The 19,427-nt window shown below is 46.9% G+C and overlaps 1 protein-coding gene across 1 annotated transcript in view; it reads right to left on the bottom strand.

Moving 5' to 3' along the window:
• Window positions 1-703: 703 nt before the first annotated feature.
• Window positions 704-19,427, bottom strand: part of LOC121672917 (heat shock factor 2-binding protein-like) — a 58,817-nt gene continuing 40,093 nt past the window's right edge. Inside the window, exon 8 of the mRNA XM_042045837.1 lies at window positions 704-920. Within this exon, the coding sequence (XP_041901771.1) occupies window positions 904-920 (17 nt within the window). The 3' untranslated portion in view covers window positions 704-903. The remainder of the gene's footprint in view (window positions 921-19,427) is intronic.

Genomic DNA, 19,427 nt, shown 5'->3' with positions numbered 1-19,427 from the left:
GGGAATTTGGCACCAGGAGGCACATTTGTAAGGGCACCCAGAGGGGTTTTCAAAAGATCCCACTCTCCCAATGCATTTATTTCAGTGGAGGTTGGGGACCAAAGAGCTTCCCAAAGCCCCATTGCTGTCCCCTGGCAGGACAAAGCTGAGTGAGCTGTGACACTCACACTGTTGCCTCTCCATTGCATAAGCCACAAACCCATGGCCCCGTGTCTGTGCAGCTCTACCCCATCACCCTGGCCTCGTGCCACCTTCAGGAGGACACAGAGCACCTGGTCTGCATGAGAGCTGCTTTAATGACATTAACCCCTCCAAAGCTGTGTTGTCTGGGGAATGAGATGCAGCAAAGGGATTCAAAGTAGCAGCTCAATGTCTTGTGCTGCGTGGTTGTAATGGATTTGGGTCAGCGCTAAATGCCCTGAAAGTTGATTTATGATCTCATTGAACCATGGCCTCTGCTACTTGGGAAATTTGAATAACATTTCCAGAAGTACCTAAGTGCTCCTGATATATTTTACTGCCAAAATTCCATTTGTTTCATTTCCTCTTTTTCCTCCCACTTTCTCCCCTTATTCCCATTATTGTTTCAGGAGTAAAGAAATGTTGTCAGTGTCACAAATAGCTCTGAAATCATTTGCATACAGCTTTTTTGGTTGGGGTTTTTTTTTATTATTTTTTATCTCAGTCCTCCCAAGGCCTTCACACACACACCTCTTATCCTTATCTCTACAGTCACTATGGATGCATCAGGGATGGGCCTGGAAAATTTACATTTTGATAATTTTCAATGGGAAATAGATTTCCCTGTTTTGTTTTCTGCTTTTGCTTTTTTGCTCTGGCCACTGGAGTCCTGAGACCTTGTCCTCCTCCTCCTTCTTCTTGTTCTCCTCCCCCAGCAGGGCTTTAATGGGAAAAGAGACCTAAATTTAAGGACATTTATGCAAATTAGAGGATATACATACAGCAGGAAAGCTGCTGACATGCTTCCATGGCATGGGCAACTGTCCTTGATAGGAAAAAAGAGATTCTGAACTAATGGGAGAGCTTTAGGGTTTGCACCTTCATTTTCTGATTATAGAGTTTAGGAGTGCTTGGGGATTTACATTAAAAATAAACATAGAGGGCCAAAATGCATGTCTGTGCATCTGGGAGAGATAGGGAATGTGGACACCCAGAACTTGTTTTCTCGTTGTGCCAAATCTTGATTTGGTTGAAGTGAATGGAAACATTTCCACAGGCTTCAGCCAGATGGTAATTTAGGTTTTTTTCTGGAAAAGGTTGTCCCTGTGGAAGGAGCACTATTGCACACTCAGGACTGACTGAGTCCTTTTTATAGCTGCTTCTTGTTTATAAGCAAAAGTACTTACATTAACATTGCAAAAACAGTCTAATGTTATTGCATTTTAAGGGCACATTAACTTGACAGAGCAGCCAAGTTTGTTGACTAAAATGATTTACACAACTCTAAGGCCACTAAACAAGTATTTCTTAATGTCTCAGCAGCAGCTCAAGGGAGCAGAAGCTAAAAATGCCACAGCTCAACAAACAGTTCTGTGTTCTGCTGTTGATAAATACATCACGCTTCTTTGCAATTAGGCCTTTCACAGTTGTTTTAAAGAAAAAAAAAACCAACAACAAAAATCAACAAATAAGCTGTAATTAAATAAATAACATGAATAATTTCTAAGTGCATACTGTCCTCTTTCCCTCCTTCCATTTCCCTCATATTACTCCATCAAAACTGCCCAACAAATCATCTGCAGTTTGCCCAGGATTCCCTAATTACCTTCAAACTGGCTGCTGGCTGGCCAAGAGGCAACCCTTGGGGTGGCCTGGTCAACACAGCTGCCCTTTGCCTGGCAGGGACAGGTCACTCCAGGTGTCAGGAAACTCCTTTTACACAAGTTGATCATCCAAGGTTGCCTGAGGGACACAGAATGTCCTCCACCAGCAGATGTTTTGATGGGAGGTGAGCATGTTCACACCACACAGACAAGGTAAGCACCTCCCAGGGCCAGCCCTAAGACCAAGAGCCTACACAGGGCCATGGAGCCTTCTGTGGAATTCCAGTCAGAGAGGCACCCCCTGATCTGTCAAGCTGCAGTAGGAATAGGTCCCTGTCAAAGGTTGTCATCCATTAGAGCTCAGTCAGGATCTCTACCAGCTCCCCAGAGGGAAGTGTCCAGGTGCCTTGCCAAGGGAGCTGTACAAAGTGGAGATAGTTCCTTATCAAACCAGGCAAAGGACTGGTAAAGGGAGCAGAGATACTGAATTGAGCTAAACAGTGTTCTGGCAGACATCCAGTACCGAGCACGGTCAGGCAAGGGACTCATTAACAAGGCCATTACTTGGTTCCTTTTCATCTGGCAAAACTTCCATAAAAGATGCTCTTCAACCAAAAGCTTACTTGGTTTTTGGAACTGGATGATAAAATTCAAAGTCTTCTATCATACAGAGGTCAAGCAAGGTGACCTTAGAATCACAGGACCATCACAGAATGATAGAAGGGTTTGGGGTGGAAGGGACCTTAAAGATCACCCAGTTCCAACACCCTGCCACGGGCAGGGACACCTTCCACTATCTCAGGCTGCTCAGAGCCCTGTCCAAACTGGCCTTGAACACTTCCAAGGATGGAGTATCCACAACTTCCCTGGGCAACATGTTCCAGTTGTGAAGGATTTAAAAACATTGAAGACTACAAAATCAATAATTTAAAAGATTTGAAAAGCTTTTGTCTCTGCCAGAAGTGTTGGAGAGGGAGAACAGGAAAGTGTGCTCTGCAGCTGGACTCCAGGCAGGGAAAATATCAAGCAGCACTACACTGTGCTGTCTGTTTTGGTAATTTCTATGGCCATGGTTGCCAAACAACAGAGATCCTCACTGATGTGCTGACTTCCAGCAGGCCTGGTGCAGCATGAACACAGCCAAATTTCACAGCTCCAGAAAGAGATGAGAACCAGTAGTTTATGTCATCCAGTCACATAAAACGTAAATATGTCCTAATGGAGGCATGCAAAGTACTTGCTTTACTTCCTCTCCTAAGCCAGCTGAGAATACGCTTTGCTGCTGCAGCAAAAGCGGCCAAACCGCTGAAATGTCACGTTTCAGGCATACACCTTCCATCATGCACAGCCTGTCTGTTCCCTTGGTTTTCCTTATTTTCTCTGTTAGGTAGCAAGAAAGCTCCACTGTAAGGAGACAGACGTCTCACAGACCTGATTCTCACTCAGGCCCTGCCATGCATATTCATCACACACATCTCTCCTGCCATAAGAAGGTGGCTGGTCTTTTGCCTGCCATATGATCATTTGCCAGAAATCATTTTAAATAGAGAGGACAATGAGCCTGTTACTTAGAAATGTTTTCTGATAATTATGTTCTGTCATCCTGAGCCAAAGTGATGTAACATCTCTGCTCAAGCAGTTCCTACACAGATGCTGCCCAAGCCCCGTTTTCCCTGTGAACACTTGGTGAACAGTGAAAGACAGAGAAGGAAAACACCACTTGGAGTCACACTATCAGTATTTCCATGATGCAGGAAGAAGGCCATGAGCTGAACTCTCTTTACATAAACACCAATAGGGGATAAGTCAGTACTCTTGAAATCGGGGTGTCACCTTATTTCAACATCAAACTAAAGCTTGATGTGAAAGTTCAGTCAGAGCTGAGTCTGGCTCCACAATTTATAGTATTTATCTAACTCAGGAGACAGCATGATAGTAAAATGTCTCAGTTGCCTCTTTAATCTGGATAGTTTATATCCAAAATTGCATTTAACAGTCGGAGGATGGGAAGGAGGGCAAGTCACAGTTTGGACCAGGTTTTATTGGTTGCACAGGGAACTGCCTCTGGGGAACTTCTTGGGGAACAAGACCCAGGGAGAGGCTCCAGAGCAGGGATGAACTCTGGCCTTGGAGGCCAGGGGAGAGGCAGGAGAGGAGTAGGGAGGGAGAAACATGTGCATACAGAAGGGCAAAGGCACTTGGAATTTCCCAAAAAATATAGGCTACAGGGCAGGAGGCTCAGATGAGAAGGGCACAGGCCAAGCTTGGCACAGGAGACAGCTCAACCCTGCTGCCCTGGGAGGAGACAGGAATTTATCCACAGGCAACACACTCTGCCTGCACTGCTGAGCTTCCCCCCTGCTCCCTCCCTCTGTGCCTGAGGACACTGCACATCTCCTCTGCAAGGGCTACAGCCCAAACCCCAGGAGCCAGGCTTCAAACTGTGGGAACACATTCCCCGCTGGGGGCTGTGAAATGGGATCCTGCCACCGCAGCTGGAGGGACTGATCCCTGCTTCCAGAGAGGCTGCTCAGCGGCCAGACGGGCATAGGGGTAACTCCCCCAGGTGGTCAGTGACTGGCTACTGAGCCACACAGACTTCCTCATGTAAAGGTCGCTGTTATTTTAGGTTTATTAATAAAATTATCTTTGACTGGGCTGAAAGCCACTTCACTATGGAATGGTATCTGAATCCTCTTCAGTTTGGGGATGCAGGGGCAGCAAGCAAAATCTCAACAATTTGCAAAATTCCCCTCTGAGACACACAGCCGTGCACTTGTATTTTTAAATATCAATTTGCATGTTATCTGGAACGGAAACATACATTTACACACATATGTGTATAAAACTCAAGAGACTTTCTGAAGACATTGAAGTGCAGCAGAAAGTTGTCCCACGTCCCTTCAGGCAGGGCTCTGAAATGCCTCTCTTGGCCAGGTGGTATTCCCTGTCCTTCTTCGCTGATGTATGAGAAGGTAATGGAAGTTTATGCTTGCCCAAGAGCTGGACCCCTCGGGAATTTCCAAGGAATTTGTGCTGCCCTCCTCACACAGATTCAGCAGGGGATGGACCTGCCATGGGCAAGACTGGCGAGGCCGGGTGTCCCCAAGGCCGGAGTGCTGCTGTGTTAGGTGCAAAAAAAGCCAGGCTGTCATCCAGAGGGTGCTGCAGCTGAAGCTTTTGGGTGCAGTATCAGGGCTGGCACATCCCAAACCAGCCACAGGTCCCAACACAGATGTGCTGTGAGTGGCACAGCCACAATGGTGTGCTTGGACCAAAACCACGTCCACCCACAGCTGCCGTGGTGAACACCTTGGCTCCCTGGGAGGCTGACAGGAGCTAACGAGGCCTGAGGCTCTGCCTTATCCCTTTGCTTGGCCTTGGTTATCCAGTGCCAAGATCTTCTCCAGGACACTGTGACAAATACCTTGTCTAATGGCTTCCCCTGAAAAGCCAGGATTTTCTGCGTCATCGCCAGACGCTCTCGGAGGCAGACCCGAGTGATTCAAGCAGCGAGCAAATGCCAGAAAGGGGATGATTTCACTGCACTATTGAACACATATTGGGCAGATAAGCCTAGCAACAGGGCCTCTGTCTGCAGGCTGACTCCCAACAATCAGCCACTGCTGCAGCTCCCTGTCATTCAACCGCATGAATAAATAAATGAGATCCTATAGCTTTTCTGCAATAAGCAGAATATTAGCAGTGGCTCTCAAGACGACCTTTATCAAAGGAAGCAGCATTTATGCTGGAGAAATCGATCTAAAAATAAATGATTATCACTCATGTATACATAGAAATACCAAGGGCAAGATATGACTTTCTATAGTGTGAAATGACTCATTTTCCCCCTGAAGTTTCGGTGAGTGTAGAAGATCCTGCTAAGAGTGAATCACTGCAAATGGCCACTGGGTGATTGGCTGAGTTTGAACTAATCCCAGGGAGGAGAGCTGACGCAAGGGCCAGGGGCCTGGGACTTGGAATGCCTCAGCTATTTGCAGGGCAAGAAAGGCAGACATTACACTCAGTTGTCACCAGCAAATCTCAGATTGCTCTGATAGGTGGCAGATTGCGAGACGTGAATGGCTACAGCTTCCAGGGCAACACTTCTGCTCATGGAAAGTGGGATGAGGCCAAGGGAATGGCCCATATTTCTTCTTTGTGTGTATACACGTGTCCACACTCTTGCATAAATAGCTGTAAAAAACAAGAGCACCTCTCCTACGGATCAGCCAACTAACTTGAACCCTCCTTTATACTTGCTAGCTCAACCCCTTGGTAAGAGTTCAAGCTTTCTGGGAGCGTAGCTGAATTTCCAGCCTCCAGAACAAGCCCCAAAACGTTCTGATGAGTTACTTTCAAACTTTGGCAGCACGAGGGAATTCATCAATTCTGCAGATAATCATGGGCATGTGTGGAGCCCCTGCTCACTGGGCTCAAGCCACTCCTGGAACAACCAGTGACAGCAGTATGATGCTTCAAGGATTTTTTCTTTTCAGTTACCTCAGTGAGGTTTGTCCTCTGTGTCATTCCCAGGTATCCAGGTCAGCATGGATGCTGATCAGCACCCCAGGGAATGGCACAAGCCTCGCTGAGGAGGGGAGGCATTCCCTCTCTTCCTGCATGCAGCCAGTCTGGACAGCATATTACTTGTGACAGCACCAGGAGAAGAGCTTTCTCCTCTCTTCCCAGAGGCACAAATGGAAATTGAGGACGGCAGGACCGAGCAGGCATGGCTAAGCAGGCCGAGCAGTGTGCTAAGCAGGCACACAGCAAATTCCTGACTCACTTAGGAGTGCCTCCCCCAGGGCACAGGCATTACACGCACAAATATCAGCTTCACACTGGAGACGTGTCCCGAGGAGGGAGGTGAAAGAGAAGCAAGCCACGACTTTCCAGATTGGTTCACAGCTTTTTTGCAGCCTCCCTTTAAACTGTGATCAGAGCAGCCTGATTGCTGGGAAGGGAATGATCCCCAGAAAACTCTGGCTTCCAGAGGCACCCAGCAGCCTCCATAAGCAATGTAAGTGTACCTGTGCCTGTCAACAGCACATCCCAGCCATGCAACATCACACACGATAGAACGGGCTGAAACAGCAGTGTGTGGATGCCTTGGGATTGGCTTCACATGGAAACTCGTGCTCTACAATCTGCTATGGACAATTCCCATCTCACAGCCCAGCACCTGCCACGTGTGCAGGTTCCTTGCACTCCGTGAACTCAGTTGCTGAACGTGGGTCTCACAGAGGCTTTACACCTCGCTAAGAACCTGGCTGTCTTTCATTTCCCACTCCCAGAGCATGCAGTCAACACAGCTTGCCCTGTATCCCATAGGGAACTTCGTGAAAACTGGTAAAATTTTGTTGTGGGTTACAAGACAAAATAAAAACCAAACCAAACCAATTCAAGGAAAACCTGTTATGGAGAAGCATTTCCTCAGATGACAGAGCAGTCAAACAAAAGGTCTTTCAGAGAACAGAGAGAAACCTCTTTTGACTAACACAGTCTGCCAGAAAGAATGAAATCCTGGAAGGATTTTGAAAATGAGAGGGAAATGTGGATATTTCCACATCACAGAGATTTTTTCTGACTTTAGTATAACCAAAGCGGTTTAACTCCCCCTTTGAACTCTCACTTCTCCCTCCTTCCAAAGGCGGAGGGATGACAGGAACACCTGCAGTTCCTCCCATTCCTAAGGGGCATCAGCAACTCAAACACACGGGACAAGTAGGGATTTTAAGCACATGAATTATTTGCTAGAAACATTCATTTCCACTTGGCTAATTATCCTCAGACCTACTTGGATGACTATAAATCCGTTCATGATTATGAAACAAGAGAGGGATGCAGCTGTAGTTCATCCTGTATGCAAACCCTTTGCACAACCAGGATGGAGTCAGCCCTTGTCCCACTGCAAGAGCTGTGCAGCTGCACAGCCACAGCCAGCTGCTGCTAGGGCAGGGAAAAGGGTCGGGATCTCTTAGCCAGCCTCACACAGGAGTTAAACAGGACTGCAAGACACTCATTTTTTTGCTGCCATGAAGTTATTCAATTGCACTTGCCAGTCCCATGGCACCTTATGGCCAAAACTACAAAGAAATGTCAAACTAACCATAGGAACCCTCCCAAATATTGATATATTTGCATTTTACCTACTTAAGGACAGCCTCAAAAAACCCATGCAAACTCCTCAAGTAAGTGGAGTCCTCAGTAGCTGGTAACTCACATGGTTTCCAATGAAATTAAGGTTTCTGGGTCCTTCTGGGACAAATTTAAACCACTCTGCTCTTAGCAATGCAGCTTATCTAGAGGGAAAGATAAAGTATAAAAAACCAGACAAGCTGGCTGCAAATCCCACTGCACCCCAGCTCTCTGTAATTTCAGAAAAACTGGGTGAGTGTTAACTACAAGTTTGCATTTTCCAACAGAGGACATTCAAAGGACAATTATATCAATGACTGAGAAGAGCTCATAAACCACACAGGTGAGATCTATAACCATTTGTAGGTGAGGCAGGAGACTTCCACATAACATTCATATTTAACACAGTCACGTTTCCCTTCGTATAACAGGTCATAGTTGAACCCTGAAGAACAGATTCTTGCATGAAGAATTTTGTTAAGTACATCCCATTTTCAGTGGCTGAGATTCTCCTTCGGAGAATAATTAAGTATGCAATATATGGTCTAAAACAGCCAGGAAAGAGATTGAAAATTCAGAAAATTGAAAGGAAATTATTTCAAACTGGAGTGCTCTGGAGACTAAGTTATAAATGCTTTTGAGAACCTGCATTTATTACTTGCAATAAATAACTTTTCTTCCAAACACGCCTTTGTGTGAGAGATTAGCAGTGCAAGTGGAGCATATTTCTGCTGTGCAGAAGTTACTTATTTTAGAATAATGGACGTCACAAATTGGCCCTGCATAGCAACACTCATTGGAAAAAGATCACAGCTCCACTTAACACAAAAGTGCAATCTTGAAGCCCATTGAAACTGAAGTCTCTTCACAGGGCAAACACTGAAGTAGCTCCTCATTTACGTAAAGCCGGACAATTGTTCCACTTCCATACACAAAAAATTGCTTAGATATCTGCTATGCATGGGGAAAGGCTCATTAATCACATTACAGCAAGTGAACATCCCAAGGTTAAATCCTACTGCTGTGGAGCACTTCAGTGGTTTATAAAAGTCATCTAAATGGGATTTATATCTGCAAATCTTCACACTGCGGTGAAGATTTGGAGCTTACCTTTAAACTCGAGGCACTTTTTTTTTTCCCTGTAAGAAAAGCACAGCTCTGAAAAACAAATCTAGATAAATAAGGTTTAATTCTTCACTACATTAAGCCTGTTTCACAGCTGTGTCACTGCAGTGAAAATCAGTGGAGTAGCACTGGTGAAAAAACCCCAACATAACGATGATGAGAACTAGCCCAGGCTATTTTGAAGGCTGTTCATGCAGCCATTCCACTTGGGTTTTCTTCAAGTCCCTTTGGATAGCTGCTGTGTGGAAGGAGGATGTAGGAAAAAAAGGCTGTGAGATGGTAAACCTTTTTCCACCCTTGTTTGCTTGTTTTATGGCATTCCTATCTTGCTGCCTCTGCATCATAACTCTACTTTCCTTCAAGGAAAAGAAAACAATGAGACCTAGATTTATCCTCACTGAGCGAGCTGCCTTTCCTTACAGTTTTGGTTTTTTTCTCTGTGAGAAGCAATTACACCTGAATTTGTTCCAGTGCTGCTGACTGCCCAGGAGGATGACTGGGAGCACGGGCTGGGAGCCAGAGTAGCTCCAAAGGGACCAAGGGGACAGTGCTGATTTACATCCACAGGGGAACTGTCTCGGGAGCTTTGCTGTCGGGCAGGTCATTTCACTTCTGGAGTCTCCACTGGCAGACACTTTAAGTTTCCCCTTAGAAATCACACAAAGCTTCTCAAAATCCCACAGACCACTTCAAAGTCACCTTGAAATCACCTGTGAACAAAAAGGGGGCAGCTCCTCTGCTTGTCACCAGTCACATGTGTCCCTGCCAGGGCCCACTGCCTCCCACCCATCCCACACCAGCTCCCACCCACACTGCTCCAGGATGTCCTGCATGGGGCCAGATCCACTCTGTCCCAGACCGAGACAGCTGATAAAGCACATGTGCTGGGCTTTCTCCTCATTCATCACACCAAAAGCTGTTCTTTTGTGGTTGGGATCCAGACACAAGAAGTCTGAGTTGCTGTTTAAATTTGCCACGGGCTCCCTGCATGAGATTAGGGAAGATAGTTGAGCCCTCTGGCTCTCAATTGCCTGTTCCCAATGCTGACAGCACAGCTTGTCCTCTCATCCACCCTCTCTCCAGTGCATCCACTTTTGGGGACACAGGGTTTTTTACATGGCCTCCCTGGTAGGATCTACCCCATCCCAATTCACTGTGTGAAGCTCCATTTGGAGCTTTAAAAGCAAAGGGGGGTTGCACCCCTGTGCCAACATTTGGTTTTCCAGAATTTGAGTATAATGAGGCCAAGTGGCAGGAGAGCTGAGTTTTGGGCTGCAGAGGAGGCTGGCACAAGGCAGTTGGCAGCAAGGAATTACCTGAGTCAGAGGAGCACCTGAGTGGAAGAAGGGGTGTGTATGAGCACAAACCTGCTTAAAGAGCGTGGGCCACTCCTGCAGCCATGGCTCCAGAGAGCTGAGAAGGGAAAGGAGATGGGATGACTGAGCATAATCTTGGGGAAGAGTCAAGACCCCTGAAGGGACAGAGCAGTGCAAACACCAGCTTGAATTTTTCACACCTCTCTGACTGAGCCAAGAAATGTTCTATCTGTGAAGCACTCTGCGTCACATGGCTGCAGTGCTCTTTCGCCCAGGACAGAGTGCTCTAAACCCAGATTTGCCACCTCCCCGACACATGGCCCCGCAGCTGAGGCTGTGCCCACGTTGGACACAGCCCTGGGAAGGGGTCCCTGCACTGAGGCAGGGTCTCTGATCACATCCCCAGCAGGCACTGCCGCAGTTGTGATGTGCGTGTGTGGCTGGCACAGCTCAATCACCCTTCGTCAGATTAACAACCTCTGCAAAGGCCACTTTGCAGCTGTCATGTCACCTGTCCCAGTCCTGGGTCAGACTCTTAATTTTAGCAGCCCCACATACCTTCAGGGCTACTTACAAGGTTAGAAACGGGGGATTTCCAAGTGAAAACTGTGGGTAGCCAGACCCACCCTGAGTTTTTTCATTCCAGAGGTGACACAGCTATAACTGGACCCTGGCAACGGGAAGACAGAGAGAGCTCCAGAAGGCAGCTAGGGGGCATGTGCTTGGGGTTTCTGATTTGGTCTCTCTTTGTCTGGAGGTAAAAGTGAAGTGCCAGGACTCCCAGGAAAACGACAAAGCACGAAGATGAACTGCAGGGATTCAGCCAGTGACAAGGTAATGAATGAGGTAGGGAGGAAACTCTGCCTGGAAGACTCTTCTGTTCATCTGCAGCTGGATGAATTATGCCTCCCAATAACCCACTGACAGCAGGGTGGGTTTGAGATTTTCTGCAGTGTCCAATGAAGTACAAGATTCAGCACTAATCTGTGGGGGTCATGGGGCCAGGTAGAAAGGAATGAGGTGAATAAATTACATATGAGAAATAAAACAAGGTGAAAAGTTAGCTTTGTCAGTGGTCAGAAGGCCAGAAGGAAACACAGGTAAGCACAGTTTAGCCACTTCTAATTCAGATATTTCCTTCCCTGGTGTATGAGGAAGCAGCCAGACAAGTGAATTTACCGAGCTCCTTCCATACCAGCTCCCACCAAGCTACACTGTATTATGAGTTGAACAGCCAGCTCCAGCACTGACCTTTAAAGCACCACACAATCCTTTCCAACCACTCTGTAAACAGAAGAGCCTTCTATCCTAAGAACAGGCGGATGGAGATGCCCAGACCATGTCCATAAAATGTATCAGACGTGCCCAGGTCTGTCCTCTGGCACCAAGGCCAGCCAGCATGAGATGCTTCCAGTCTACTGAACTTCCTTATTGGCCAAAATAAGGCAGTTTCATCTCAAATGTCTACCAAGAATGGTCTCCAGGCTCTGCTGGCTTCCAAACCATGCCTGGGAAACATCTGAAGGACCACAGATGTGCTTTGGACAGTACAGATGACTCAGCCTTAATGTGTGGGACTGTGCCCTGGCATCATTTAATTAAGAAGCAGAGAAGTAGCTTGAGGCGCTGAAGTGCTGCAGCTCCAGCCAAAACCAGGGGACAGTTTCAGGCAGCCTCTGGCAGCCAACCCTTCCATGGCTGGAGCATCCCAGAGAACAAAGCAGCTTTCTAAAGATGTGTCAACATCACTGCCCCAGAGCATGTCTTGGATGTCTCTTATCTCCTACTAGAGAACGATGTGGGAGTGATCCTTCCCCACACCCCCATTGCACCCTGGTTCCCACACAGAGGAAATCTGAGTGCACAGGCTGAGTTAGACCCATGTCACTGCCTGTGGGAAATGCAGCTGCAGCTGCAGGGATCCAGAAGAACTGGGAAATATCCTCCTAAGAACTCTACCTCTCCTCAGGCTCTCTGAAGAGCTCTACCTCACCCTGCCTTTTGCCCTGACTTTCTGGCCAGTCATCTACGGCTGGGTCATGGAATCAATGCTGATCTTAGCTGCACAGATGACAGCATGTCACTAATTAATGACAGCCATGTCAGCCTCCCAGCAGGGAGCTGCACACATGCCGTGCATTTTTAACATCAGTCAGTAAACAGTGGTGATGAAACATGATAAAAAATGCCAAATGTTTAGCACTGATACGATGCCCAGACAGGTTTGAGTGCCTTTGGCACACAAGGGAGAGGGTGAGCTCCTTTTCTTTGCCATCACAATAAGCCAGTGGCCTCACTAGAATCGTATCTGCAAGATCTCAGAACTAAGCAGGATGTCCTGTTCATAAATCAAATCCCAGCAGACCTCTCCCTCGACAGGCTTTTCCCTTCCTGGACTGCACTTTCTGGAAACCTAACATTTAAAATTCTAATCCTGCAAACATTTGTACGCATGTTTTCTTACCTAGAGGCCCCATCACTGCAGTCAGATCTATGCACAAATGTTGACCAGGAACAGATTTTGTAACGTTTCTTTTCAGTGCATTACCGATTTCTAAACAAGTATCTGTATTTTTCCACATGACCTCATAACTCTGGGGCAAAGAGAGAACTGTATACGCCCACTGAGTGACTTTACAATCAGTTGTCTCAGCTGCCTTGCCCTGTACCAGATTTGGGATGTGCCCTGTGGAGTACCTCAGATACAGCTCGGTTGCACTTCCCTCCCTATTATTTAAGCAATAATAGCTGATGGGGAGGGTATTTCCTGAGAGTCATCTGGAGAAAATGAGGTCTCTGCCTCAGGCCCATAATTCAGCAAGGAATGTACTGCCAGGATGTCAGTCCCACCCCGTCCCCCTACACCGGGCCCACCACTGCTACAGCAAGCAGCTGCTTGGTTTGGGGTTTTCAGGTGCAACAAACACATCAGACCTACATTTGTGTTTTCCTCAGCGAGCTACTTCTCAGGTTTCCAGAGTGACTGGTGATTTTGGAGGCACAGAAAGCTGCTCGACTTCCAGAGGGAAATTTTGCCCTGAAGAGTCAATGAATCACGGCATGTCAGGCTGCAGAAGGGGACATGCAGGCAGTGTACAATAGACAGGATACACAGTCCATGCAGGATTGCTCTCATGTGCTGTGTGTCGATTGCTGTGGTCTCCACAGGACACACAGGAGGATCTGTGAGCAGCAGGGGCTGCACTCAGCACTTGAAAAATCCCTGCGTTATATGGGAGCAAATTTACCAGTCCAGCTACACATTTGGAGCGACTGTTCTGAGCCATAAACTGCCACCCATAAGCTGAGTTTCCGGCTACACTGAATTCCCAGAAAGCTGCACAGCAATCAGAGCTCAAAGAGGAATCTGAGCAACTGTTTTATACCAGCATTTCTTCCACTGATGTGTTGTTCTTTGCTTTTCACAGAATCATTTGTCTAAAATTGTTATGACAGCAGGACTTACTCTTCTCAGCAGTTACATACAAACGTATTTTCACATGCCTATACATATGTAGGTATATATTTTCTACTTTCTTTCTTTCTTTCTTTCTTAACAGAGAAATTAAATTTTTAAAAAGCCACAGGGATTTTAAAAACCTTGGATTCAAATCTGGAAAAACGGCAGTGGAGGATAAGCTGGGGAAGCTGGGGAGCATTTTGTTAGCTTTATTCATGTGAACTGTGAGAAAGAGAAAATATTTTTTCAGGTCTGTACCTGTAGGACTACAAATGATGCAGCACAGCTCTGGCAGCCTGCAGAGCTCATTGGCACAGGACAGCAACCTGTTCTCAGGCTGGGTAGGATTGATGTGGAATATTTGGAGCTATGGGATATTCTCTAAAATCACTGCTTGCCGCTGCAAATTAAACTCTTCTCCTGACTTTACCAGAGAGCTGCTGCCACCAGCAGAGCTTTCAGCTGCAAAGGTTCCTGTGGATACAAGGGCACCAGCACTAACAGGCCGTGGTTACACAATACAAGGCCATCAGCAGCAATTCTGGTTCAGACAATTGACACTGCCCTCCCTTCTTGTCCCCTGTGCCATCCCCTCACACCACCAAGCACCGCTGTCTGTGGGGCCACGTTTGGAAGTGGCTTAGGGAATGGATCCAGCAGAAAAGCAAGTAGGGAAATTGCACAGAATACCCACAGCAAAGAATCCCTGCGGTTTGATGTAGCTCAGGTGTGTTGGCAGCACTGGCCAAAAGCAGGTGGGCAGCACAAGAGGAGGCAGGTGAGCCACAGGTGAGAAGCTGAGGGCATCCACCACTGGCTGTGCTGCCAAAGACGCCACAGTGCAAAAGCACAGCCTGGCTGAGCTCCCCTGGCCCACCATGAACAGGGAAGCTGAACTTGGTGCCTCTCCTGAATGCCCTTTTGGCCTAAAACCACCAGTGTCCCAGGGATTTCCCGAGCCAGCTGCAATGTCCATAACCCTTCTGGTGATGCTCAGTGGATTTCTCTCCACAAACTTGTCTAAGCTCCTCCTGGATCCACACAAACTTCCTCAGCATCTACAGCACCCCCTTAAAGGAGAGAGCTGCTCCATCACCAAGTCATGGGATGGGAACAGGCAGTGGTGTGGCAGAGGTGGGCCCAGGCAGGGAACAGAGACTCCTGTGCCTCCTGGCAGGACTCCACAAGGCCCTGCTGAGGGCTGTGTGGCACAGATCAGGGGCAGGCTGGCCCCTCACACTGGCCATGATGGTGGGGGTTGCTGTGGGGCAGGAGAGACACCACAGTGCCTTCTCCTGGCAAAGTGTGAGGCAGTGGCCAAGGAATGTTTGTCAAAAGCCAAGGGGCCAGCTCATGCTCCAGAGCAAACAACAGGGCTCAGGAACAAGTGCTCTATTGCCCTCCTCTTCATAAGAAAAGTACCTATTCCCCAGACTTTCAGCATTTTCCCTGAGAGCCTCCAGTGGTGTTCCCTGCTGGAGACAGGACTGGCTCATGGGTTGTGATTCCACCTGATAGAGCTGTGCCTGTCTGCACAGTCCCACCACATGGAAACAACCTGCTTGTGGAAGAACTGCCCTTGCTGTTGCCTCAGTGCTGATCAACTGCACATTTTGGGTGGGAATGTCTGTGTTGCTGCTGAGGTGAGTTAGGGCAGTGTCGTTCAGCATCCAGAAGGTTTTGACTTCTTGCACTTGCCACTCGAACAGCAAATCCTGGCATTTCACACTTCCTCTGAACAAAACTTCAAGCCTTTTGCAGAAGCTGAATTTTCAAAGAGGCCGAATCCCCTGCCATGATGAAACCAACAGCATTTCTATATTCACTTCAGTTTGTGTCTCTTTATTTGAAATTGCATCTACACCCTAGAGTGGCTGAAACTCTGGATGTACAAATCAATTGAAACTGAGTCACTGGGCTTGATAAAAGCAAACAGACGTCATCATAACGGGAGTGAAGCCCTGCTTCAAGCCTCAACCACCCTGATGAGTTACAAGATTAATTAGAGGAATGTATGAAACTGAAATGAATAAAGCAACCATTAAACATGTTGCTAATATTTAAAGAAACTTGGCCAAAAAAAGAAAAACTAGCTAGTGGACTCATGTTTACATTGTAAAATGTAAATTTACAGTGTTAACTTACTCCAGAATGAACAAACAAATATTTTAAGCAGGCAAGAAAAATGTACATACTTTCAGCAAACACTGACATCTTCTAACACTGGGGAAATTCTTGCCATGCTTAACCCAAGTGTGACACAATGCCTTGTAATAATTATCCATTACTGAAGCTTATCTGGGCTTGCTGATAGCCTGGTGTTCCTGTAGCACATAAAGCAGTGCATATTTCACCCCATTTATCTTGGACACCACTGTATTTAATCCCTAGGAAGCCAAGTGTATAAACCAAGAAACACTTGGGTGTTTCGAATTACTCACTTGGGGCTATAGTCAGTCTTTGTAGAGCTAGCAAATACATCAACTCAGATGCCTAAAGCAGGGCAGGGTGAGTATTTACTAAATATCCATCTCAGGAGCTGAGGGTTTGGTCCCTCTCTTCAAGTCTCACCAACAGGAAAGTCACTGTAAGTGACTTCCCACAGATACTCCAAAAATTACCCAGAAAAAAGTCAGGGTTTCTTTTAAATCATTAAATCTGTGATGTCTCACAGGCAGATGCTCCTGCACTGCTGGGAAGTGGATCCTGTGCTGAGAATGGGAGAGAGGAAGGGTAGATGGTGACAGAGAGGACAAAGCCTCTATCCAGGGAATCATAACACAATACAAACAGTAGTTATTGATGGTACAGGCTTGATTCAGTTGATACAAGTTTCACCTCTTTCTGCCTTTTTTTCTTCAGAGAGCATTTACATCGGGTTACATCAGTGGGCCTGTCTTTTATACTGATGTGGAGAAGGGATAACACTTCCCACTCACCACAATTCCTTTTATTGGGAATAGCAGTTAGAACGTACTATTTATCCTCCGAACAAAAAAAAACCTGTTACAAAATCTCAGCAGCAGAACCTGAAGGTCTTTATTTATTCCTTGAGCCCTGGTCTGTAGTCCAAAAATTTAAGAATATTGTTGGACAAGTCAAACAACAGATGCATGGGGAACAATGAGGAGATAGGGAAGAGAATAGTGAAGATAAACAGCCCTGTCATATATACTCTTCTCACTTTCCACAGACCCACATTTTCAAGCCACAGAATGCAATTTTCATGCTGTCTCTAGACATAAGGATAACTGCTCTTCAGGAGCTACTTTGTGTGTTAAACAAATATGACATTTGCAGATTGTTTTCTCTCAGTACTTATTTGTTATGTCCTGAGCTAATGACCTTAAAAATTGCTCTCTCTGATGGCATTAGTGTGAGACGATTTCCAAAAAGCATGAAATTGCAATAAACTGTCAAGTTTGCACAGGTGCACTGGAGATTAAGAGATCAGCCACAGAGCCATTAAGATCTATGGCAAAGTGCCCAATGGGACCAAGATCAAACCTTTAGAGTGTTTTTAAAAATGTCATCATTAGGAGAGAGATGCCTTCCCAGGAGTTCCACATAATGCTGGATTTTAACCATACCCTTCCACAGTGCTCCTCGGAGATGGCAGCTGGTGGAATTTTCTATTCATCTCTAAATAGATGAAGCAAATATTAATTCTGCTGGAGCAAGGATCAGTGGCACATCCTCCCTGAGATACACTACAGAAGCCTTCAAGTTCTTCCTCACCTGCAGGGAGAGGCACTTTAGAGGTGCAAGAAGCCCATTTGCACTCCTTGCACAGGGACATATTTTTACCTACTATGAAAAACTCTAAGGAGCCAGGTCTTGGGAAAAATGTGGCCATGAAAAGGTGGATTTCTCACCAGCAACTGTCTTCTCTGCAGTCACACAGGTTTCATCCTTACCCCACTGCCTTTCCACCTAGAAGGACTCTGGCCCAGGGAAATTCCACTAGCTGGTGTGGCCAAGGGCAATGGTGATGCCCTGAGCTGCTGGTCTGCACAGAGAAGGTGGGAAAAGAACCAGTTTTCAAAATCTCCCACTGATATTTTCCTGGAAGGACAGGCAAGTTTCCCTTTAACTGCCTGGGAGTGAACTCCAGGGCATTCCAGCCCCATGAGCCAAGAGAAACACTCTGGGATGCACTGGCAAATGCAGAATCCTTGGTACAGCAGGAGCACAGGCAGAGAATTGCTTTGCAGTGCTCCCACATGGGGTTGGCTCTGCCTAAGTGATAGGTGAGGAGCAGAGCGTTTGTAATGGCTTGGGAATGCCAAGCTTCAGTGCTTCTCATCTGGAAAATGACATCATCAATGCTGAGGTTACGTTTTACTTCAGTTCTCTGTTGGCAAATTCCCATTTCTGTCCTTTTGTGCTCTTGGCTTTGCTCTGTATTGTAAGTCTTACACTGCAAAGGAGAACAAAGAGAAAGAATAAAACCTAATCCAACTTTTTCCCCCCAAACATTCCACATTGGTTTTTTCAAGAGAAAACCTGGGATGTTCACAAAAACCCCTACCCTGCGTCACGCTGTCGAGCACATACTTTCAGTTAGTTCTTCAAATATTTTTGTAAGATAGAGAAGTCAAGCAGGAGGTGGGAAATGACCAGATCAGAGGGTACACATGCTCAGCAGGCTGAGTCACCCCTGAACCCAGCCAGCTGCCTGCACACAGCTCCCCTGCTGCTCAGCTGCACGTTAGCTCTGGCTTTGGGCAGAAATTCTGTTACACAGGACATAGTAGGTGCTACTGCTGTAGCATTTCATTGCTGACGTTGTCCTGGCCCGCTGTGGCACTGGCTCCTGAAGCCCTGCAGTTCATAGCTGGCAGGGCATGATGCTGAAGGTGCTTTCTGCAAGCCCATCACACAACTCCAAATCAGACCAGGATCAGGTGCTGCTGACAAGAGACAGCTCTATCTCAGCCAACACAGCAGTTCCCAGCCTTTTCCAATACAAAGGCTCATACACATCTTCCAGTGCTTAATGGCCATGGGAGGAAAGAGAGCAGAACAGAAGAAGATGTTTGTCTTTATGGAAAAGAGTAAAAAGGGCAAGAAATGCAAAAATATTCCCATCATCAGACTATAAGACCTTCTGCCCTGTCCCTGTTGTTGTATCCTTGGCCTTGGCTACTATTCTGAATTCAAGGACAGTGAGATTTTCAAGGTAAAAAAAACAAAGCATCCCCTGCAGGGCAGAGGAAGGAAGGGAACCACAGTGAGCCCTTGGGAGAGGGTCTGGATAAACAGAAGCTCACAGCACTCACCTGTCTGCCTGCCTTCCTCTCTGCAGGCTGTGGCCACAGGGCAGACAGAAGGCACCCTGCCACAGCTGAGTTGCTCAAGACAGGCCAGGCAGCTTTAGACAGCACTCTGGTTCCTGTTGCTGCTGTTTTCCCTTCCCCTTCCCTTGTTGCAATCCGTGCTCATTGCTGATGCAGAGAAGCTGAAATAGGAGCCCGGTTGGTTAAGACAGGCTTTGCAGCCCCTCAGGGGTAGCATCACTGCAGCTTCCCTGCTGCCAGCTGATCAGACACACTGTCCAAAGAAACCAGCGGCTCAGCAGGATGGGGAGGTTACTCCTTG

The sequence above is a fragment of the Corvus kubaryi genome, unplaced genomic scaffold, assembly GCF_017639235.1.
Source record: "Corvus kubaryi isolate FWS band 111438036 unplaced genomic scaffold, C.kubaryi_AGA036_p1.0 65038, whole genome shotgun sequence".
Classification (NCBI taxonomy): Eukaryota; Metazoa; Chordata; class Aves; order Passeriformes; family Corvidae; genus Corvus; species Corvus kubaryi.
The sequence above is the reverse complement of the archived record's forward strand: the minus strand, read 5'-3'. Positions and strand labels throughout refer to the sequence as shown.